The sequence below is a fragment of the Rhodnius prolixus genome, unplaced genomic scaffold (genome assembly GCF_049639745.1).
Source record: "Rhodnius prolixus isolate KJV_2025 unplaced genomic scaffold, Rpr scaffold_7, whole genome shotgun sequence".
NCBI classification, from domain to species: domain Eukaryota; kingdom Metazoa; phylum Arthropoda; class Insecta; order Hemiptera; family Reduviidae; genus Rhodnius; species Rhodnius prolixus.
The window spans coordinates 40545103-40562244 of record NW_027411582.1 but is presented as its reverse complement, the minus strand read 5'-3'; the positions used below and the strand labels follow the sequence as shown (position 1 = coordinate 40562244).

General features: G+C 35.2%; 1 protein-coding gene across 7 annotated transcripts in view; it reads left to right on the top strand.

The window, feature by feature from the left end:
- LOC141447628 (uncharacterized) overlaps positions 1-17142 on the top strand; it is a 145413-nt gene that overhangs the window by 24012 nt on the left and 104259 nt on the right. For 5 of the 7 annotated variants that reach the window (XM_074115377.1, XM_074115374.1, XM_074115373.1 and 2 more), the window contains exon 2: positions 14969-15012. In XM_074115377.1, coding sequence (XP_073971478.1) covers positions 15011-15012 — 2 coding nt within the window. In that variant the 5' untranslated portion in view covers positions 14969-15010. Of the gene's footprint in view, positions 1-14968; positions 15013-15600; positions 15810-17142 lie in introns of all 7 variants that reach the window. The other 2 variants (XM_074115375.1, XM_074115371.1) reach the window with 1 other exon arrangement.

The window sequence follows — 17142 nt, the reverse complement described above, 5'->3', positions numbered from 1 at the left end:
GGGTAACAAATTATATAAACCATAAATAAACTAAAATAATAAAACAGTTAAAGTTTCACTTAAAATACAATATGTAAATAATTAAGTTAATTAAGATTTAAAATTAATGAGCTCAAAAAAAATATTTTACCAATTGGTCTTCGGGCCCTGGCGGACGGTAGGTGATTACCTCCTCACTTTTCTACAAATAACTCCCCTCTCCTTCCCTTTTGGGCGGCGGGTCCCTTAGACTCCCACCACTCAACACACTATGTTACATTATGCCCACCGACGAAAAGACATTTCTTCGTAAGGAGAAATGGATGAAGCTTCCTTAATTTGCGAATCTGCCTGTCTTCCTTCATCCCAACAAAAGTATTAGGTCTCCTCCCATATAGAATTCTCTTTATACCTATGCAGCATGTTTGTATGAAATTTGCCTCGACTTCGGCCATCCAGATACTGTAACTCATAAGTCCCATTCTGTAGCGAAACTCCAATAATGTAAGGGCCTTCAAAAAGGGGTAGCCATTTCCCCACTTGAGTGTCAGTGTTTTTTGGTATCTGGTTAGAATAAACTAAAACTTTTTCTCCTATATTAAAAGTCATCAATTTATGTGTATCTCTAAACATTTTATTCCTTATTACGCCCTTTCTTATTATCTTGTCCTTGGCTCTTTTCCTGACTTCGTCTAAATTAACCATATCAGAACTCACGCCAACACTCTTCCAGGGTCTATCAGGTTTCTTACCATAGTGTATCTCTATTGGGGTTGTCTCAATGGTATGGTGATAGGTACCATTTATTGTATTTTCTATATCTTGCAACTCCCAGGCCCATTTAGTGTGAGTATCTCCCAACAAAACTCTAAAATAATTTCCTAAATCTCTGTTTGTGCGTTCCGTATTATTAGATTGGGGATGTCGTATTGCTGAGTACGTACACCTTATTCCCCAAGAAGTCAAAGTATCAACCCATTTCTTACTGGTGAACTGTACTCCATGGTCACTAAGCACTTTGTTAGGCCTCCCTGCTTCCTTAATGTAACGCTCCAAACATCTCAACGCACTGTCAGTAGTAATTGATTTGAGTGAGTACAATTTAACGAACTTTGAAAAATTATCAATAATGCAGAATATATATTTTGTCCCTCCTTTACTTCTAACTAACGGTCCATAAAAATCACAAGACACAAGCTGCTCTGGCCGTTCACATTCAATTGTAAGTTGATCCGAATAATTCTTGAAATTTTTAATTTTATTTAATTGGCAAATTGGACATGAATCCACTATTTCAGTTATTTTTTTCCAAAGTTTAGGGATATAGAAATCTATATTTATTAAATGGAATAGTTTCATAATTCCCACATGAAGAAATTTTATATGTATCGCTTTAATTAACTGTGTCTGCATTAACTCTGGTACATAAACTCTGAGCGGTAAACCGGCTCTATCTCTGCCACATACTATAATTCCCTTTTCTATCCTGAACTTCCACTTTCCCTTTTTAACAAACTGTTCCTCCAATCTTTTCATAATCAACTTTTGCGATAATTCATCATTTTCATATCCCTCAATAAGTTTTGAACGTAAATTTTGGAAGTAATTGTTTTTGTTGTTTCGTTTCATTTTATTAATAAAATATCGCCCTCCTTTAGTGCCATAATTTTTTGTTCCAGTGTTAACTGCTCTGCTTAAAACATCTGCTACAATATTATCTCTTCCTGGGATATGGATAATTTCGTACTCATATTGCTGCATGAAGAGCGCCCACCGGCGAATACGAGCTGGTGAATCCTTGCACTTGTTTAGGAAAACTAAAGCCTTGTGGTCGCTATGAATATAAAATTTTCTTCCAGCGAGGTATCTGTGGAACTTCCTAACGCTCCACACTACACTCAGTAATTCCAATTCAGTAATAGTGTATGATTTCTCAGCACCACGCAAAGTTCTTGAAGCAAAATAAATTACTCTTAGGTCGCCGGCATCGTCATATTGGCTGAGACTCGCACCTAAGGCGTTATAACTGCTATCACAGAATAGATGAAATGGTTGTTCAAAGTTCGGGAATTCTAAGATAACTGTATTTAAAAATAGTTGTTTAATTTCGTCGAAAACTTTGTTTTCTTCCTCGCCCCAATTCCACTTCGATTTTTCTTTTAACAGATGACTCAATTTTCCAGTAATATGGGAATAGTTTCTAGTAAATTTAGCATAATAATTTGTTAGTCCTAAGAACCCTCTAAGTTCCTTCTTGTTAGTTGGTATAGGAAACGCTTGAATCACTGAAAGCTTATCTTGCTGTGGCTCTATACCTCGGGGAGTTATTTTATGTCCCACAAAGTCCAATTCTTCACAAAAGAATCTCGATTTTTCCAAATTGACTGTGATATTAAACTTTTCAAACCTCTTAAAAACAGTCTCTAAATGTTTTAGATGTTCTTCTTCTGTCCTCGAAAAAATCAACAGGTCATCAACGTAACATTTAACGAAATTTAAATCCCCTAGGACGTTATTTAAAGCCTGTGCTAATGCTGCTAAACTGTTTTTCGTTCCGAAAGGCACTACTCTGAATTGGTAAGTCAGCCCATCAAACTGAAAAGCGGTGAATTTACGTGATTCTCCATCCAAAGGTATTTGCCAAAACGCTGCCGTTAAATCGATTGAAGAAAAGTATTTCATATTATGACAGAATCTAAAAATTTCTTCTACGGTTAAAAAGTTATCTTTATGACTAATTAAATGTTTATTCAACTGTCGTGCATCTATGCACAGCCGTACCGATCCGTCTTTCTTTTGCACACATACTAGCGGATTTATGTAACAGCTTATACATCGTTCTATTATATTTAAAGACAACATCCGTTTAATTTCAAGTTCTACTTCCCGTCTTTGATGGAATGGTACAGGGTACGGTTTAAAAAAATATTCCTTAATCGGTTGAGTTTTAAATTTATACTTAAAGTTCTTAATTAATCCTGGTTTCGAACTAAAAATGACTCGATTTCGATTTACTAAACTTTCAAACTTCTGTAACGATTCCAAATCTGTGTTATTATTCTTGCTGATAGTCTCAACAGTTGCTCTAATAGCGTTAGTTATTTCTGGGGAAGGTGTCTGTATTAACTGCAATTTAAATGTTTGATCAGAACTGGTATTGAACGGTAAATAAGCTTTTCCACCTGAATCTAAATTGGTAAATTGTACAATTTTTTCTGAAAAATCAAATCTTGCATTAAGTTTATACAAAGCTTCGGCTCCTATAATTATATCCTGAGAAGATTTACTATTAGAGGAAGGCGAAATTAATGAAAAGGAAGTGAATAATTTTGACGGATGTCCTTTTATTAATTTGTTTATTGGTAATAAAGGTTTTATCGGACTAATAGACAGCGGATCGGAAGTCAATGCGGTGTCAGAGAAATTTGTTAAAGAATTACAGTGCCTTAATATTTCCTATCAACAACTGCCTGTTTCTAATGTAGTTGTGACGTCAGCGTTAAACAAAAATTCAAAGAAAATTAAATCCCAAATTATATTAGATGTATTTTTTGACTCTCTTTATTACTTAGGAGTATTTTATGTGATACCAAATCTCTCCAACTTTTTGTTAAAATACTAATATCATAAACATTATCTTCTATCGAATGACCATTACTTGAATATTGAATATTGTTGTCCGCAGTGTCGGTAACGTTTGAACTTCTTTCTCTATAAGAATTTTGTTCACTAACCCTTGAATTCTGCTCTTTTCTATTTTTAAGCCAGTTAGTGTTATAAAAAACTCTTTGATATTTGCCGTTATCCTTTTTAAAAAACTCAGTTTGTATCTTATTCTTATTTTGTGATTTTCTTTCAAAATTGATATTTCTATAATTATATCCTTTTACGAATTTATTTGTTTGCTGAAAACAAAGTTGTTTCTGATTTTCCATCCAAACTTTGTAATTACTATTTGGCCTAAATTTTCTTTTCATTTGTGTCGAATACCTTTTATCGCAATTATTCTTCCGTAAGTGACAATTTTGGTGGTATTCGACAGAATTTACTCGTTTTTTGAACCTTTAGCTCCTTCGGCGTTATCTGATGGTAGCCATTGTGGGTTGTGTCTTGAATACTGTTGATTGCTGTTTTGCTGATATCTTGGATTTGATGTTCGTTCATTAAATGGTTTAAACTCTGACCTCCTGCACTCTCGATGTATAGTTTCAAGCGGAAATCCATTCAAAACTTCCAGAAAAATTTCGAAATCCTGTATACCTTGTACAACCACTGCTTGTGCGAAAGTATTTCCAAAATGTTTAGCTATTAATTGTAACATTTTAGTCTCTGAGATTGGAAATTTATCCACATTCTTGCACATTTGATAAACAATCATTGCGTATTCATCTGCTTCAGAGCATCAGTTTGAAGCAATTCGACTGCCTTGCCCTGTTCAACATCGTCCCAAAAATAGTTGATAAATTTTTGCTTTAATTCGTCGAAGGTTTTTATTTTATCGACTACCAACTGAAACCAAGCCATACCTCTTCCGTCTAGATGTTGTTCAAAAATTTCAATCTTAATCTTATCACTTAGTGATTTATATTTTCGCTCAAACTCCTTCAAGAATTCTATCGGGTTTTGTTTCTGTGTATCCACAAACCTAACTCGGCATTTTATGTTACACAGGTCCATTGCTCCACCACCTTGCACACTCGGCAGTTCTCGCATTTCTATTCTGTTGATTCTCTGTTCGATGTCTTCTAACTTCCCATCACATTCTTTCGTCCATTCATTTCGGTTATCTTCAATCACGGCAATGTGGTTTTGAATTTTTGTTAAAATGTTGTTGCTTAACTCCTCAGTTTGGTTCTTGATGTAATGTTTCTGTTCTTCTACTGATGTTTTCATATTCATGTATAACATATCGAAACCTTTCTCCCTCTTCTTCCTTTCAACTGCTAACTCTTGTTCTAGATCTTCTACCACTTTTGTCACTTTTATTATCTGATCCGTATTACCCCGCACCATGTCATTATTTTCAGTAAGAGTATCTTTCATACTCAATACCTCATAATTCACCCTTTCAAAATTCTGGTTTAATAAATTCATTTGTTTTGCTTGGTCTGTTGCCATTTGTTTTATCAGAGATTCTAAACTCGTAAACTTTTCCGCTGATTCCATTTCGTTACTTCCATCCCTTTTTTCTCCTTTCTTTGACATTTTTACTATTCGGGCGCCAATCAATTTATTTTATACAAAATCGTTAATTAATAACGCAGAGGGTCTCCTGTTGGTTCGTACAAGGCATTTTCTTGAGTCCCTGTTCGGGCGCCAAAATGCAACGTTATAGTTGTCCTCAGAGGTGGTGATATATCAAATAAATAAAAAATAAAAAACGCATATCAAAACCGAACAAACCAAAGTAAATTTCTTTAAATTAAATAATGACGCCAGCTGGGTAACAAATTATATAAACCATAAATAAACTAAAATAATAAAACAGTTAAAGTTTCACTTAAAATACAATATGTAAATAATTAAGTTAATTAAGATTTAAAATTAATGAGCTCAAAAAAAATATTTTACCAATTGGTCTTCGGGCCCTGGCGGACGGTAGGTGACTACCTCCTCACTTTTCTACAACTAACTCCCCTCTCCTTCCCTTTTGGGCGGCGGGTCCCTTAGACTCCCACCACTCAACACACTATGTTACAATATATTGGTAATGAAAATGTGTGTAAAAGAAGACAACTACTTACACCTCAATGCATCATATATTACTATTACTGTTGTATATCTTTATATAATTTCAAGATGTTAAAAACGCGCCAAATGAAAGACCCAAATAAAATATCTGCCTCCTATAACAAGTCGATTCGTGAAATAAAAAATACAAACCTCCCGCTACCTTAGTTATGGCTGTTGGTGAAGATAAAGAATCTGATGATTCACCTTTTGACGACGACGACTGCATCAATATTTTTGCACCATTTGCTCAAAAATCAGCAAATATCACCGAAGCATGGAAGACAGAAATAATTAATTACACCAAATTAGACCAAGCACCAGTAGACGTTGACATATTAGAATGGTGGAAAACACTTGAGAATTCCTTCAAAAATTTGTCTAGAATGGCGAAAGATATTTTTAGTATCTGTGCATCTTCAGTGCCATCGGAAAGATTATTTTCGCAAGCTGCGATGATAATGACCAATAGAAGATCTTCTCTAACTTCTGACTCAGTAAAAGCTCTTTTATGTATCAATGCTTGGGCAAAGTGTATCTAAAAAACGAAAATTTGTGGCAATATTTTTTAGGTGCATAGATAGTTTTTTTTTCAAATTCATTAATTCCAAAATTCTAAAATATAATTCAAATAATATCTAAGTTCAAAGTATTAGATTATTAATAGTGAAATTTATGAAATTGAATGAATGAATTATATGAATAGTGAAATTTAGTGAATTTATGTAAAAATTAGGTAATTCGAAGGGGGCCGCCATGGTAGCCGAGCGGTGCGAGACCTGTGAAGCTAATGTGTATTGTGGTACTGGGTTCGATTCCAGGTCTTAGGCCTTGGATTTTAATTAATGGTTAATATGAGAAATTTACAGTAAAGTATGTTTGCTAGTCGCCTCCGTCCGCGACACCTAATTGGTAGTTGGACGTAAAGCCCCGCCTGAAAAAATAGGCGATTACTTTACTTTGCTTACTTTACTTATGTAATTCGAAGTCAAATAGATGTAGTAATATTGAACATATATAATAAAATCGTATCTTTTAATAATTAATTCAATACCCGTAATGATTCTTCATTAATAAAGAACACAATTTTATAATTTTGTAGCTAAAAATTAATATTTGAAAAACCGAGACGAGACCGAGACCGAGATTTGTCTCGTTTCTCGTGCAGCACTAGTTTGCACTATTCAAACTTCACTAATTAATGTATTCAAAACCTTATGTAACCTTCGCTAGTAGCCTTTGTTAATGACTTTGATATTAAAGTATTTCCCTTTTAAATTAATGAATAGAATGCAAAATAATAATAATAATAATAATAATTTTAAACACCCAAAGGAAGTATTTTCATTGCGGCCACTCGCTACAATTGAATGGGACGTTAATTTAATGGAAATGAAAACTGAATTTCCCTTTCCTGTTTGCATTAAAAGCTACCTTTCTTTCACTAAATCTCTCGCCAAAGAGATTTTAAGAAAATTAAAGCAAAAATCCAGACTTTCTGACTTTTCTCGACCCCCCCCCTATCTAAACGGAATAAATAAATTCTGAGTGATTGAACTCTGAAATTTAATGGAATTCCATTTGAATTTTTATTTTTTGCCTTCGTACAGAATTCATTCTTAGTCAGGTTTTCTTTAAAACAAAAAACAACTCTTTTTGTTTCCCTTAATTAGAAAGATTAAAAGTATTTATACTGTCCATAATTAACTAAGTTTGCATGGCATGACAAAGCTTTAATATTGGATCAAATCAGGTTAAAAAAAATCATGCATTGCAATTTTAAACATCATAATTTTATATCAATTTGCGAAACTATTAGAAATCTGTGAAATCAATAAAAATGATGTTCCATATTTAGTTTTAAAGTGGGAACAGTTCACAAACGTTAAAGTCGTTGTTGATTGCATTATTCACAATCTAATTCGGATAGACACCGATGAATGAACTACTCTTATGAATTAATTATTAAAACAAGAATATAAAACCATATTGATTTCCTTCCGTAGCATCTATTTCTTGCGGGACGCTAATTTCTATTTTAATAATACTTCTCGTTTTTAATGTTCCATTTACTTTGTAAACATCTTTTAGTCTTACCAGGCACTGGCCGGTCTGGTCGGAAGTTGAGACAACTTAGCCTAATATTTACAAGTTCTAGCCAAGATTTATGAGTGAGTCCACGTAGATTCAGCTACGTGGAGTGGTCAGCTTTTTCAAAGTAAACTGATATCATGGTTTTCTCGTTGGTTTATTATCATCAAGGAGTATTAGGTTTGTGTTGTCGAGGTAGACTCAGAAGAAGTCGTATATGAAGTCCAAATAAGTGGTGACGGATGACCCACAGTCCTTTCTTAATTGCCCTCTCCGTTCTTTACAACCAGAATGCTGTCATAGAACTGGTGACATCTTCCACGCCATTCTTACGTCTCTAGCAGGCATGTAACAATTTTGCAAGCAGATTAAGGATTGGAGATTGGAATTTGGTAAGCATTACCGAGGCTGCAATGGTTATTTACGATACAGCCTTTAAAAGAATTAGAAACAGGATTTGGCTGGGAGATCCGTCTTTTCATCTAGAGTAGGGATCCCAAACTTTTTTGCTCATGGACCCCCTATATAATTTTTCGAAATCTCCATCGACCCCATTAAAATAATTTTCAGTTAATTAAAATAAAACTGTTTATTAGGTACTGTGATTTTACATTTATTTTATGATTTTAAACATTTATTAAAGTAATTTTACATTGTTTAATAATAGTTTTAAGAAAAATATCTTAATGTTGAAATTTAAATACCTTAATATTTATTAAATAATAAGTAGGTAGGTAATTATAAATAAGTAAAAATAATATGTTAAGTGAAGTAACTACATTATTGCTTCTTAATTAATGAGATGGGTGTGCCTGGTGTTTCTTTGCAAGGTTCGCTATATTGGATTCGAAATTGTTTTTCCTTCGACCGCAATCGACCCCCTGGTTCAGATCGACCCCTAATTTTGTTAAATAGACCCCTGGGGGTCTATATAGATCACTTTGGCGACCTCTGATCTTTGCATAAAATACAAAAGCGCTGGGCTGAAAGATCTTTGTCAAGATTCCTTTATTACTATTGTTAATAAAATCAGAGAAGTTGTGAGTAGCGCATTCGTCCTTGGTCCAGGTAAGGACTGGCCGAAGCTTAATATGTATTGTATATGCGCTGGTAAATACCGGAAGTTTATGATAGAACAGTTTAATTATTAGTTTCTTCTCTTAAATTTTATGTATTTTTGTTTTGTTGTATTTTTTGTTTTTATCAAGTTAGAATTTTAGTTACGTGCTTCTCTACTGATGGACCAAGTCCATGCATTTGTGTTATACGAGTATATTGTAATTTTTCTTCATTACGTTTATTGTAAATTGAAAATATACACCTTATTATTATTATTATTATTATTATTCGTCCTTGGTCCATCACATGTTTTAGTATTTATGGAAAATTATCGAATAATGAAACTGTTGTTTATTTGCTAAATGGCAAAGGTCAGCGGAAGACCTTTTAAAGTGCCATTTTAGAGGAAGGTACAGTTTCAGTTAGAATGTAATTTCGGAATTTGAAGTAAAAGAAGAAAAAGCATCAGTTAGAACCTAAAAAATATAGTCAAATAGGTCATGCGAGTGGCCATATCCGGATTTGTATAATCTTTTTTTCTTAATAATCTGTCGACCTTTTGCTTCGGCATCTTGCTACTGTTAAGCCCAGTGTTTACACTCCGAATGTAAGTTTAGTTTAAAGAAATTGAACTAGGAAAGCTGTGATAGCTTTCCAAATAACTAATTTGAACAACTGATGCTTGATAAATGTTTTCACTAGCAGGTAATTGCAGGTTATCGTTCACAACCTGCTTCTCGCCTGGTAGCAACTAGCGATGGTGCTGGTCGGAATCTAAACCAGTTGGCATCGCAAACACTCTAGTACCTTCTGATACAATCTGATTGTAGATTGTAAACAATTTAGAACAAGTTTATTCCAATTTCGTTGGCCAAACAAATAAAGATGTTTTGTTCAAGGTAGCGCGCCATCTCTTTCCAGATTTCGTGTTCAGATAGTATTCCTTCTTCCGTTGAACACTTTCTTGATAGAATCACTTCTTTTAGATGTCTTTATTTTAACAAGAAACACTAAGGAACCAGTCGTACATTCTGGATATCATGGCGTTCAAAACACCTGAATGTAGATGGCTTGTATACCACATTGCTGTCATCAAATCCGGGATTTATTGGTTACAATTTTCAAAACTAAATATCTGTGAATTCCAAAACTTCAAAAAGTAATTTTAATCCGCGGGAGGGGAAGCCAAAATCTCTGTATTAAAGAGAACGATTCTGCAGATTGTTAATTACATTAAATATGGCAGCACATTACATTAAAGAGCTATTTGCACATGCGCAATAAAACGCATATCTACCATCCGCATAGGTGCAGCCTGATTTGAAAGGAACAAAGAAAAGCTATTAAGGAGAACTGAGTAGCGCTGCTGTTCAGCGCAGTTCTCACCTGTTTAACCATTCAATTAAACACTGTTTACTTCCGATCTTTAAACTTCCCCCCAGCAGATCTAATTTTTAATTCCAGGTTTTAATTCGATAATTGTTTCTGGAATATTTTATAGCTATGGTTAAATTTTTAAAATTCATTCTATGAAACTGATTGGTAAGATCGGAAATGCAATATTTAAAATTAAGTTTTCTCTCAGATGAATTTAAATACATTTTTTCTCAATTATGATTGTGTTTTATGTTCTTTTTATGTAGCCGCTTTGTCCCTCTGGATGTCTTGTTAACTAGAACAGAGGTAAATGTAAATAATGTACCCGCTTTGTAAGAAAGTATTTGAATATTGCAGCGTTTTGATTTTATGTTTTCATCGGTAATAAAAGTTTTAATGTTAATTTGAAGTTTTAGAGTGGGAAATTCAAGTATTTTATGCATTTTGTCGTGTAGAGAGGGGCTACAGACATAAGTGGGGTGAAGATCAAAATCAGCCCTAAAGCATTACCTCGTATTGAGAAGGGATAAGGAAGGGCAATTGTTGGAAGTGGATGCCTAAAAATGTAGGAGATACCCGCGCGGATATATTTACAAACCGAATGATGTTCATTTTGTGCTTGCAATAAGAGTTTGTTGAGCGCGAAATCAAGGTGCTTTGGCGATGGCGCGAGGAGGCTCAAATAGAGCGCATTCTGTTCATTCAGTTGAATAAATGAATTACTAATTTATTTCATAAATGGCGAAATGTCAAGCTATTTAACAAGCCAGCCATGCTACCATCTAGTCCAATGTTTATTGATTTTAATCAAACGTGTTATGATACAGAAACATTTATAATTTCCAATTTTCCTGTGCATATTCACAACCAATATCTTCTCACTTTGTAGAGAGTTTATTTATATAAAGGTTAAGGATATAGGAGGCACTTGTAGAAGCATGCATCCACTATCTTAGTATAGCATTAGATTAGGAGTAGGTTTAAGATCTAAGATCAGCCGGGAGGCTCTAAGTTCGGCCTTGCCGAAATCTCAGAGGAAGTTTCGAAATCGAATTTCCGCCGGAAAGATTTCTCTCTCTCTTTTCTCTTTATGCGTGTGTGTGTGGGCGGAAAATCTTCGGTTGTTAAAACTTTACATTCGATTTGGTCCTGACTATAATGTCGGGATCAAAATCCCTTAGAGATTGCTCCCGGAAATGGCTAATTACTAATAAATTTCCACTTTTTATTCTCTATTCCACTACTACTACTAAGATATCAGTATTCACGTGCTTTTCTGACAAAGGGCGTGGCCTACTTTTTATAGGTGGGCCTACAACCAAACTTCTGACAGCAGTAATTACTCATAAAAGTTATTAATTTTACTAAAATGTTATATAATCGTAGCGTTATTACTCATCTCCACTGAAACCCAGTTTACTCCTTCTTAGTAAAATAGCCAAGGTCTGACGTGTACATAATGACCGTTTAATACAGAAATTATTTAATTTTAAAATAATGAAGTTCATTAATAATGAAAAACTATTCTCAGGTTTTTATTTAAATTGATCCAATCATCTTAAGTATCAATCGTGTGAATTGAATCAAATAAAAATTTATGTTCCCGCAGTAAAGGAGTGATTTAACGATATCAAGCTTACTGGTGGTGATAATTAAGTTCTAATGCCATCAGGTGAGGAAAAGCCGTCGTTGTACATAAAGCATGTAACCGGACTTGATTTATTTGCGTTAACACACCTTGGGGTAACATTTTATGACAAAGTTTGTATTTTACCTGTTTGCTGTAAATAAGTAGATATTACTTGGGATCTTAATGTTGTTTGTTTCACATGTATTGACTCTGGTTTGACCCTAAACCCCTCGTGAGTTGTAGGTCGCAATACGGCGATTGGCTGAATCCTGTTAACAAAATTGAACTCACCTTTTCCCGTCAACTGATTTCCTTCTAACTCGTAATTGTATTTAATGCTCATTTACGTTGAATAAGACGCCATAGTTCCTGAGGAGGGAAGCCTACCCCAAGATTCCCCTCAGCATTTCAGGCAAAAGTTATAAGCTTCATAAGCATCAGTAGGTAGTTAATAAATTAAATGTAAATAAAAGCTGAATGTGAAAATAGGTTTTGAGGAAATCGCAGAAAATTGGTTCTGAAGCGGAAGAGGTCGACTGAGTTTGCCCAGAAGCTATTAAAGCTTCCGTTAGTGACACCTAAACCCAAACAGAAATTTGTACTTATTCTAATTTTTCGTTTTTAAGTTGAGGTGACCATAGATTCCACAGGAAAATACAGACCAATTTGTAAACTGGTTTTGACTCGGGAGATCTCAAAACGGATAGTTTTTGTGAAAAGACGACCGAAAAGATTGCTCTTAACGAAGGGATTAAAAGATCGCTCATGGTAAAAGAAAGTAAAAAGACAGATCCATCGTGTAATGGGGGAAATTTTTTTTATTTTTTGAGAATTGTCAGCTTTTTTTTTAACAAATTGGTCAATAATTAAAAAAAAAATTAAATAACACTTCAAGTTATCGAGGAACTGAATGCAATATGAGCTTGTGGCGGAACAGTTAGTAGCAGCATGGCGCACTTCCGACCTCTAAGTAGAATGGTTACTTTCATTGTCAAACTGTAATTGGTGAGCAGGGTGTCCGTCCATTCCTGGTGTAGCAAAAAGTGGTGAAATCCTAGATTGGGAAAAAGAAAAAACGAAATTATAGGAAAGTATGGATTGTTAGATATCAGATTCGTGCAGAATAATCGAAAATCTAATATCTAGTTCTAGGAGTGCTTGATATAAAACTGAATCGGGTCCTTGGAGACCTTGGCGCCCCTTAAGACATTACTACTGAGAAGATGGATATCTGTAGGGAATATAGTGTACATTCCTTGGAGGGGCAACATGAATTTCAAATAGCTTACCGAGTCACGCAACATTTCTATATTATATAGCCTGCCGTGCTCACAAATCTACTCTCACCCTGACGCACATTTATCATAGTTATTTGCAAAAATTAAAATTGGCCTCTAGATAACTGCAATTGAAGTTATCTACCTATTCACATATTTGTAAATTAATTTTTTTTTTTAATGCAGATTAGTGGAATTGAACTCAAAAGCTCGCACCGGCCAAATAAAGATCTAATTTTATATGGGGGGGGGGGGGCGCAAAAATAAAAAATAAAAATTTATTTGATATTTAGAAAATTCAAATATATAATGATTGTTTAGATTGTTGCTTTATGCTACTCCATTTAGTATTAGAATTAGATTTAGAAACGGGACGGGACCTGCGCCCCACGGCACCTCAACCACAAGAGGCTTATTGTGCCAGCTTCCTTTTTTTGGATCTAGTATACGAACCCTTCTCTATTAAAGAGGTTGAGCACTTTCCCTACTAGTTCTTTTGCACTACCTTTGGTCTGAAGGTTCCGAAGGTTTCATAGCGCTACCACTCGATTGCAACACAATCGAACAACAGGTGAGAGGCCGTCTCCTGCTCGCACAACGGTTCCGAGCTAATAAGCCCCACCTTGTACAGATGCTTTCTGAACCTATCAGCCCCGAAAATAGGCCTGTAATCAGAGTAAGAATCTGATTTCTACCCAAACACATGGTCTCTTTTGCTCTTTGCTTACCCAGCCAAGACATAATAGTCTTGCTGTGTTTAACCCCAGGACACATCACCCCCCAGTTCTTCTCGTGCTCCCTCCAGATCTAATCTCTGAAAGCCGCACGGACCGAGCCCTTGGTGATCCCCAGGACAGGCTCCTGGCCGATGTTAGCTCCATTCCTGGCCAGTAGATCAGCTGTCTCAATCCCCTTAATCCCCTTATGACCCGGTACCCATTCCAGCCGAACTTTATTATGTCAAGCAAGAAGTTCTAGGGTCTTTCTGCATTCTCAGACCAGGGAAGAGGTAATTCTGAAGGAAACAAGGGCCTTCAGCGCAGCCTGGCGGACCGAAAAGTTGCAGATCTCATTATTTCTGAGATCCATTCACAGGTTTTCCTCAGCACAAGTTTTGATTGCAAGACCTTCAGCCTGGATCTCCCAAGAGATCTCTCATTGAGTACCTCGGGTTTAACTCCATACACTCAAGTCACAGTCCCACAGACCATCCTGGAGCCATCGGTAAATCAAATGTCTCCCTTCCGGCACTGTTCCCCGTCCAGTTCACCCTCCATTCAGTCCTCGATCATAGAAACACCTGAAATGGAGTCTCGAAACTGTGTATAGGACAGTTACTACTCCAGATGCTACACAACTTGGTAAGAGAAGGTACTCGAAATGAATGGATTCGACAGTCATCGACCCAATTTGGCAATTGGTAGGCATTTAGATGAGGCGGCAAATATGTTTTCAAAGTTAAGGAAAATCCATTCAGGAAATTACTTGTCAACAAATGGTAAATGATCCTATTTTAGGTGATTAGCGCCTAATGATCCTATTTTAGGTGATTAGCGCCTAATGATTCTATTTTAGGTGATTAGCGCCTAATGATCCTATTTTAGGTGATTAGCGCCTAATGATCCTATTTTAGGTGATTAGCGCCTAATGATTCTATTTTAGGTGATTAGCGCCTAATGATCCTATTTTAGGTGATTAGCGCCTAATGACCCTTTTTTATTTGATAACATGACCGTTATTAAATATGTCAAATAATAAAAAAAGTATTTTTAAATTATTAAAAATTTGTTTAATAATATTTATTTGTATTGGTTTAATTTTGCAGATGTGAAGAGAATTAGACGCTGGTTCTCCAGGCCTCGTGCGAATGTAAGTACTTCCGTTTGCTATCAGAATTTATATCAAATGCACAATATCAGTTAATATATTCTACTTCTATATCTCCACTTGTAATTGGATACTGACATGCCATTTACGATAAGAAGAGGAATAAAGGTAGGCAGTTTTTAAGATGGAGAGACGAGATCCAGAAATTCGTTGGATCTAACTGGAGTTGCAGGGCTAGAGACAAAGATATGGAGAGAATTGGGAGAGGCCTTTGCCCAGAAATGGGCCTCATTCCGAAAGCAGAAAATTTTTATTTTTTGTGTTATTCTTTGGTTTTATATTTTTGTTCTCTATTTATTGTTATTGTTATTGTTTTTTATGTTTTCCATGTAGTCAGAGTTCAATTTAATTTTCTGTAGCTATAATAAAGAATAAAAATAGGAAAGAAAGAAAAAATGGGTTTTGCAAGGTATTTTTTAAATTTTTTTTTTTGGGGGGGGAATAAAGGCTTTATTTATTATTTATAATGGAATGATTGAGAACATTTTACATTTTTACATTTACAATAAGATTTATTAGAAGTTTTTAAATTCTTTAATTTCTGGTTAATTATATTTCTGTTAATTATAGGCTGAACATTAAGGGCGATAACAATCAATTGATGTATTGTGGGTAACCTATTGTAAACAGATTAATGCCTTGAGGTCAGAGTTGTGAGGGCAAAGGTTACAGTGCAGAGCACACAATGTCCCAAGTAGCAGCCCGGTAAACAGTACTTACTGGATCTGCGATATCTCAGGATCCAGTTAATTTATGTACATTTAGAGAATCCGAATGAGGTAATTGTTTTATTTTACAACTAGAAAACAATCTAAGCTGAGTAAATGCCTATGTAACCTTGACATAACCTATTCTTTCGCACTGAGTTACATATACTAATACATATGTATATATTTAATAATAATAACAACTTGAGGAGGAATCTAGCCAGTTATCTCTCAGGAATACCCTAATCGAATCCTAATCGAATTTTGGGGAAAAATGTTTAAAGTAAAACTTGTGTCTATTTAAATGTTTGTAATCAGTATGCAAGGTTCGAGTGAATTAATGGGAGTTGTTTTCTATAAAATCCTAAACAGGGGAAAATTTATGTATTATTTCGGTAGATTAATTTTGACCACTTTAGACTAACTGTGGAGGTGGCGTAACCGGAGGAGGCGGTTTGACCGGTTTCGCTTAATGGGCCTTTCTCAATTTGGAGGTTTTCTCGCTATACCTTAAAGATTTTCCCATAGTTTCCTGGGTCCTTCTATTACATTTTTATAGTAGTAACATTTTTGTAAATAGTTTGTAAACAAAATTCGATTTAAGAGAGTTCTGAGGGGTGCTTGTCTTTAAAGATCGTTTTAATAATTATAAACTGTTCAGTAATGAGAACCTTGCGAACTGTTGCAAGACGAGGGCTCACAGAGTAGCTTCTTGGTTGAGCCAGAGTTTCGCCAAAACGTAATCAAGGGTTTGGCTAAGATTTTATTTTCCTTTTTTAAGAGATAGTAAGAAAAAAAAATGAAAAAGTTGTAACCGTGTTCGTAAGGCTGCAGCTAGCCGGATAAGGTGGAAATGAGGTTGTAAAAAATTCAAGTTCTGGAAGATGAATTTCCTGCGGCTGTACTGATAATAACTCGAGTGGCGACTGGAGGGGAAGCGAAACTAACCGAGATGGGTTTACGCTCCTTAAGGAAAGCAGATGAGCTTTAAGACGTCCTGTTTGAATGAGCAACTCGAGCTTAATATTACACTTTCTGATTACTACCTGATTTCCCCATGAGTAGTAGTATTGCAGGAATCAAATTTTTGTAATTAATTTTCTGGAACATAATGGACAAACTTTTAATCCTAGCGTAGTTTTGAAGTTAAAAGAGGTGTGTGGACCGCAAATCCGGTCCGGAATTTAATAAACATGGTGGATAAAACCAAAGATATTTCATTACAAAAATCACTTTTCTCGACTCAGGGCCGTCAAAACGAGTATTTCCAATGGGAGATTAACCTGATCGCCAGCCTCTCTCTTTCAGGCTTGCAAAAGTTACAAACAGCTGACACGAAAACGTCCCTCTTACTCTATCTATTTCAATTGCATTCCATGCACACTTTGTTACCAAGGCCACTTTG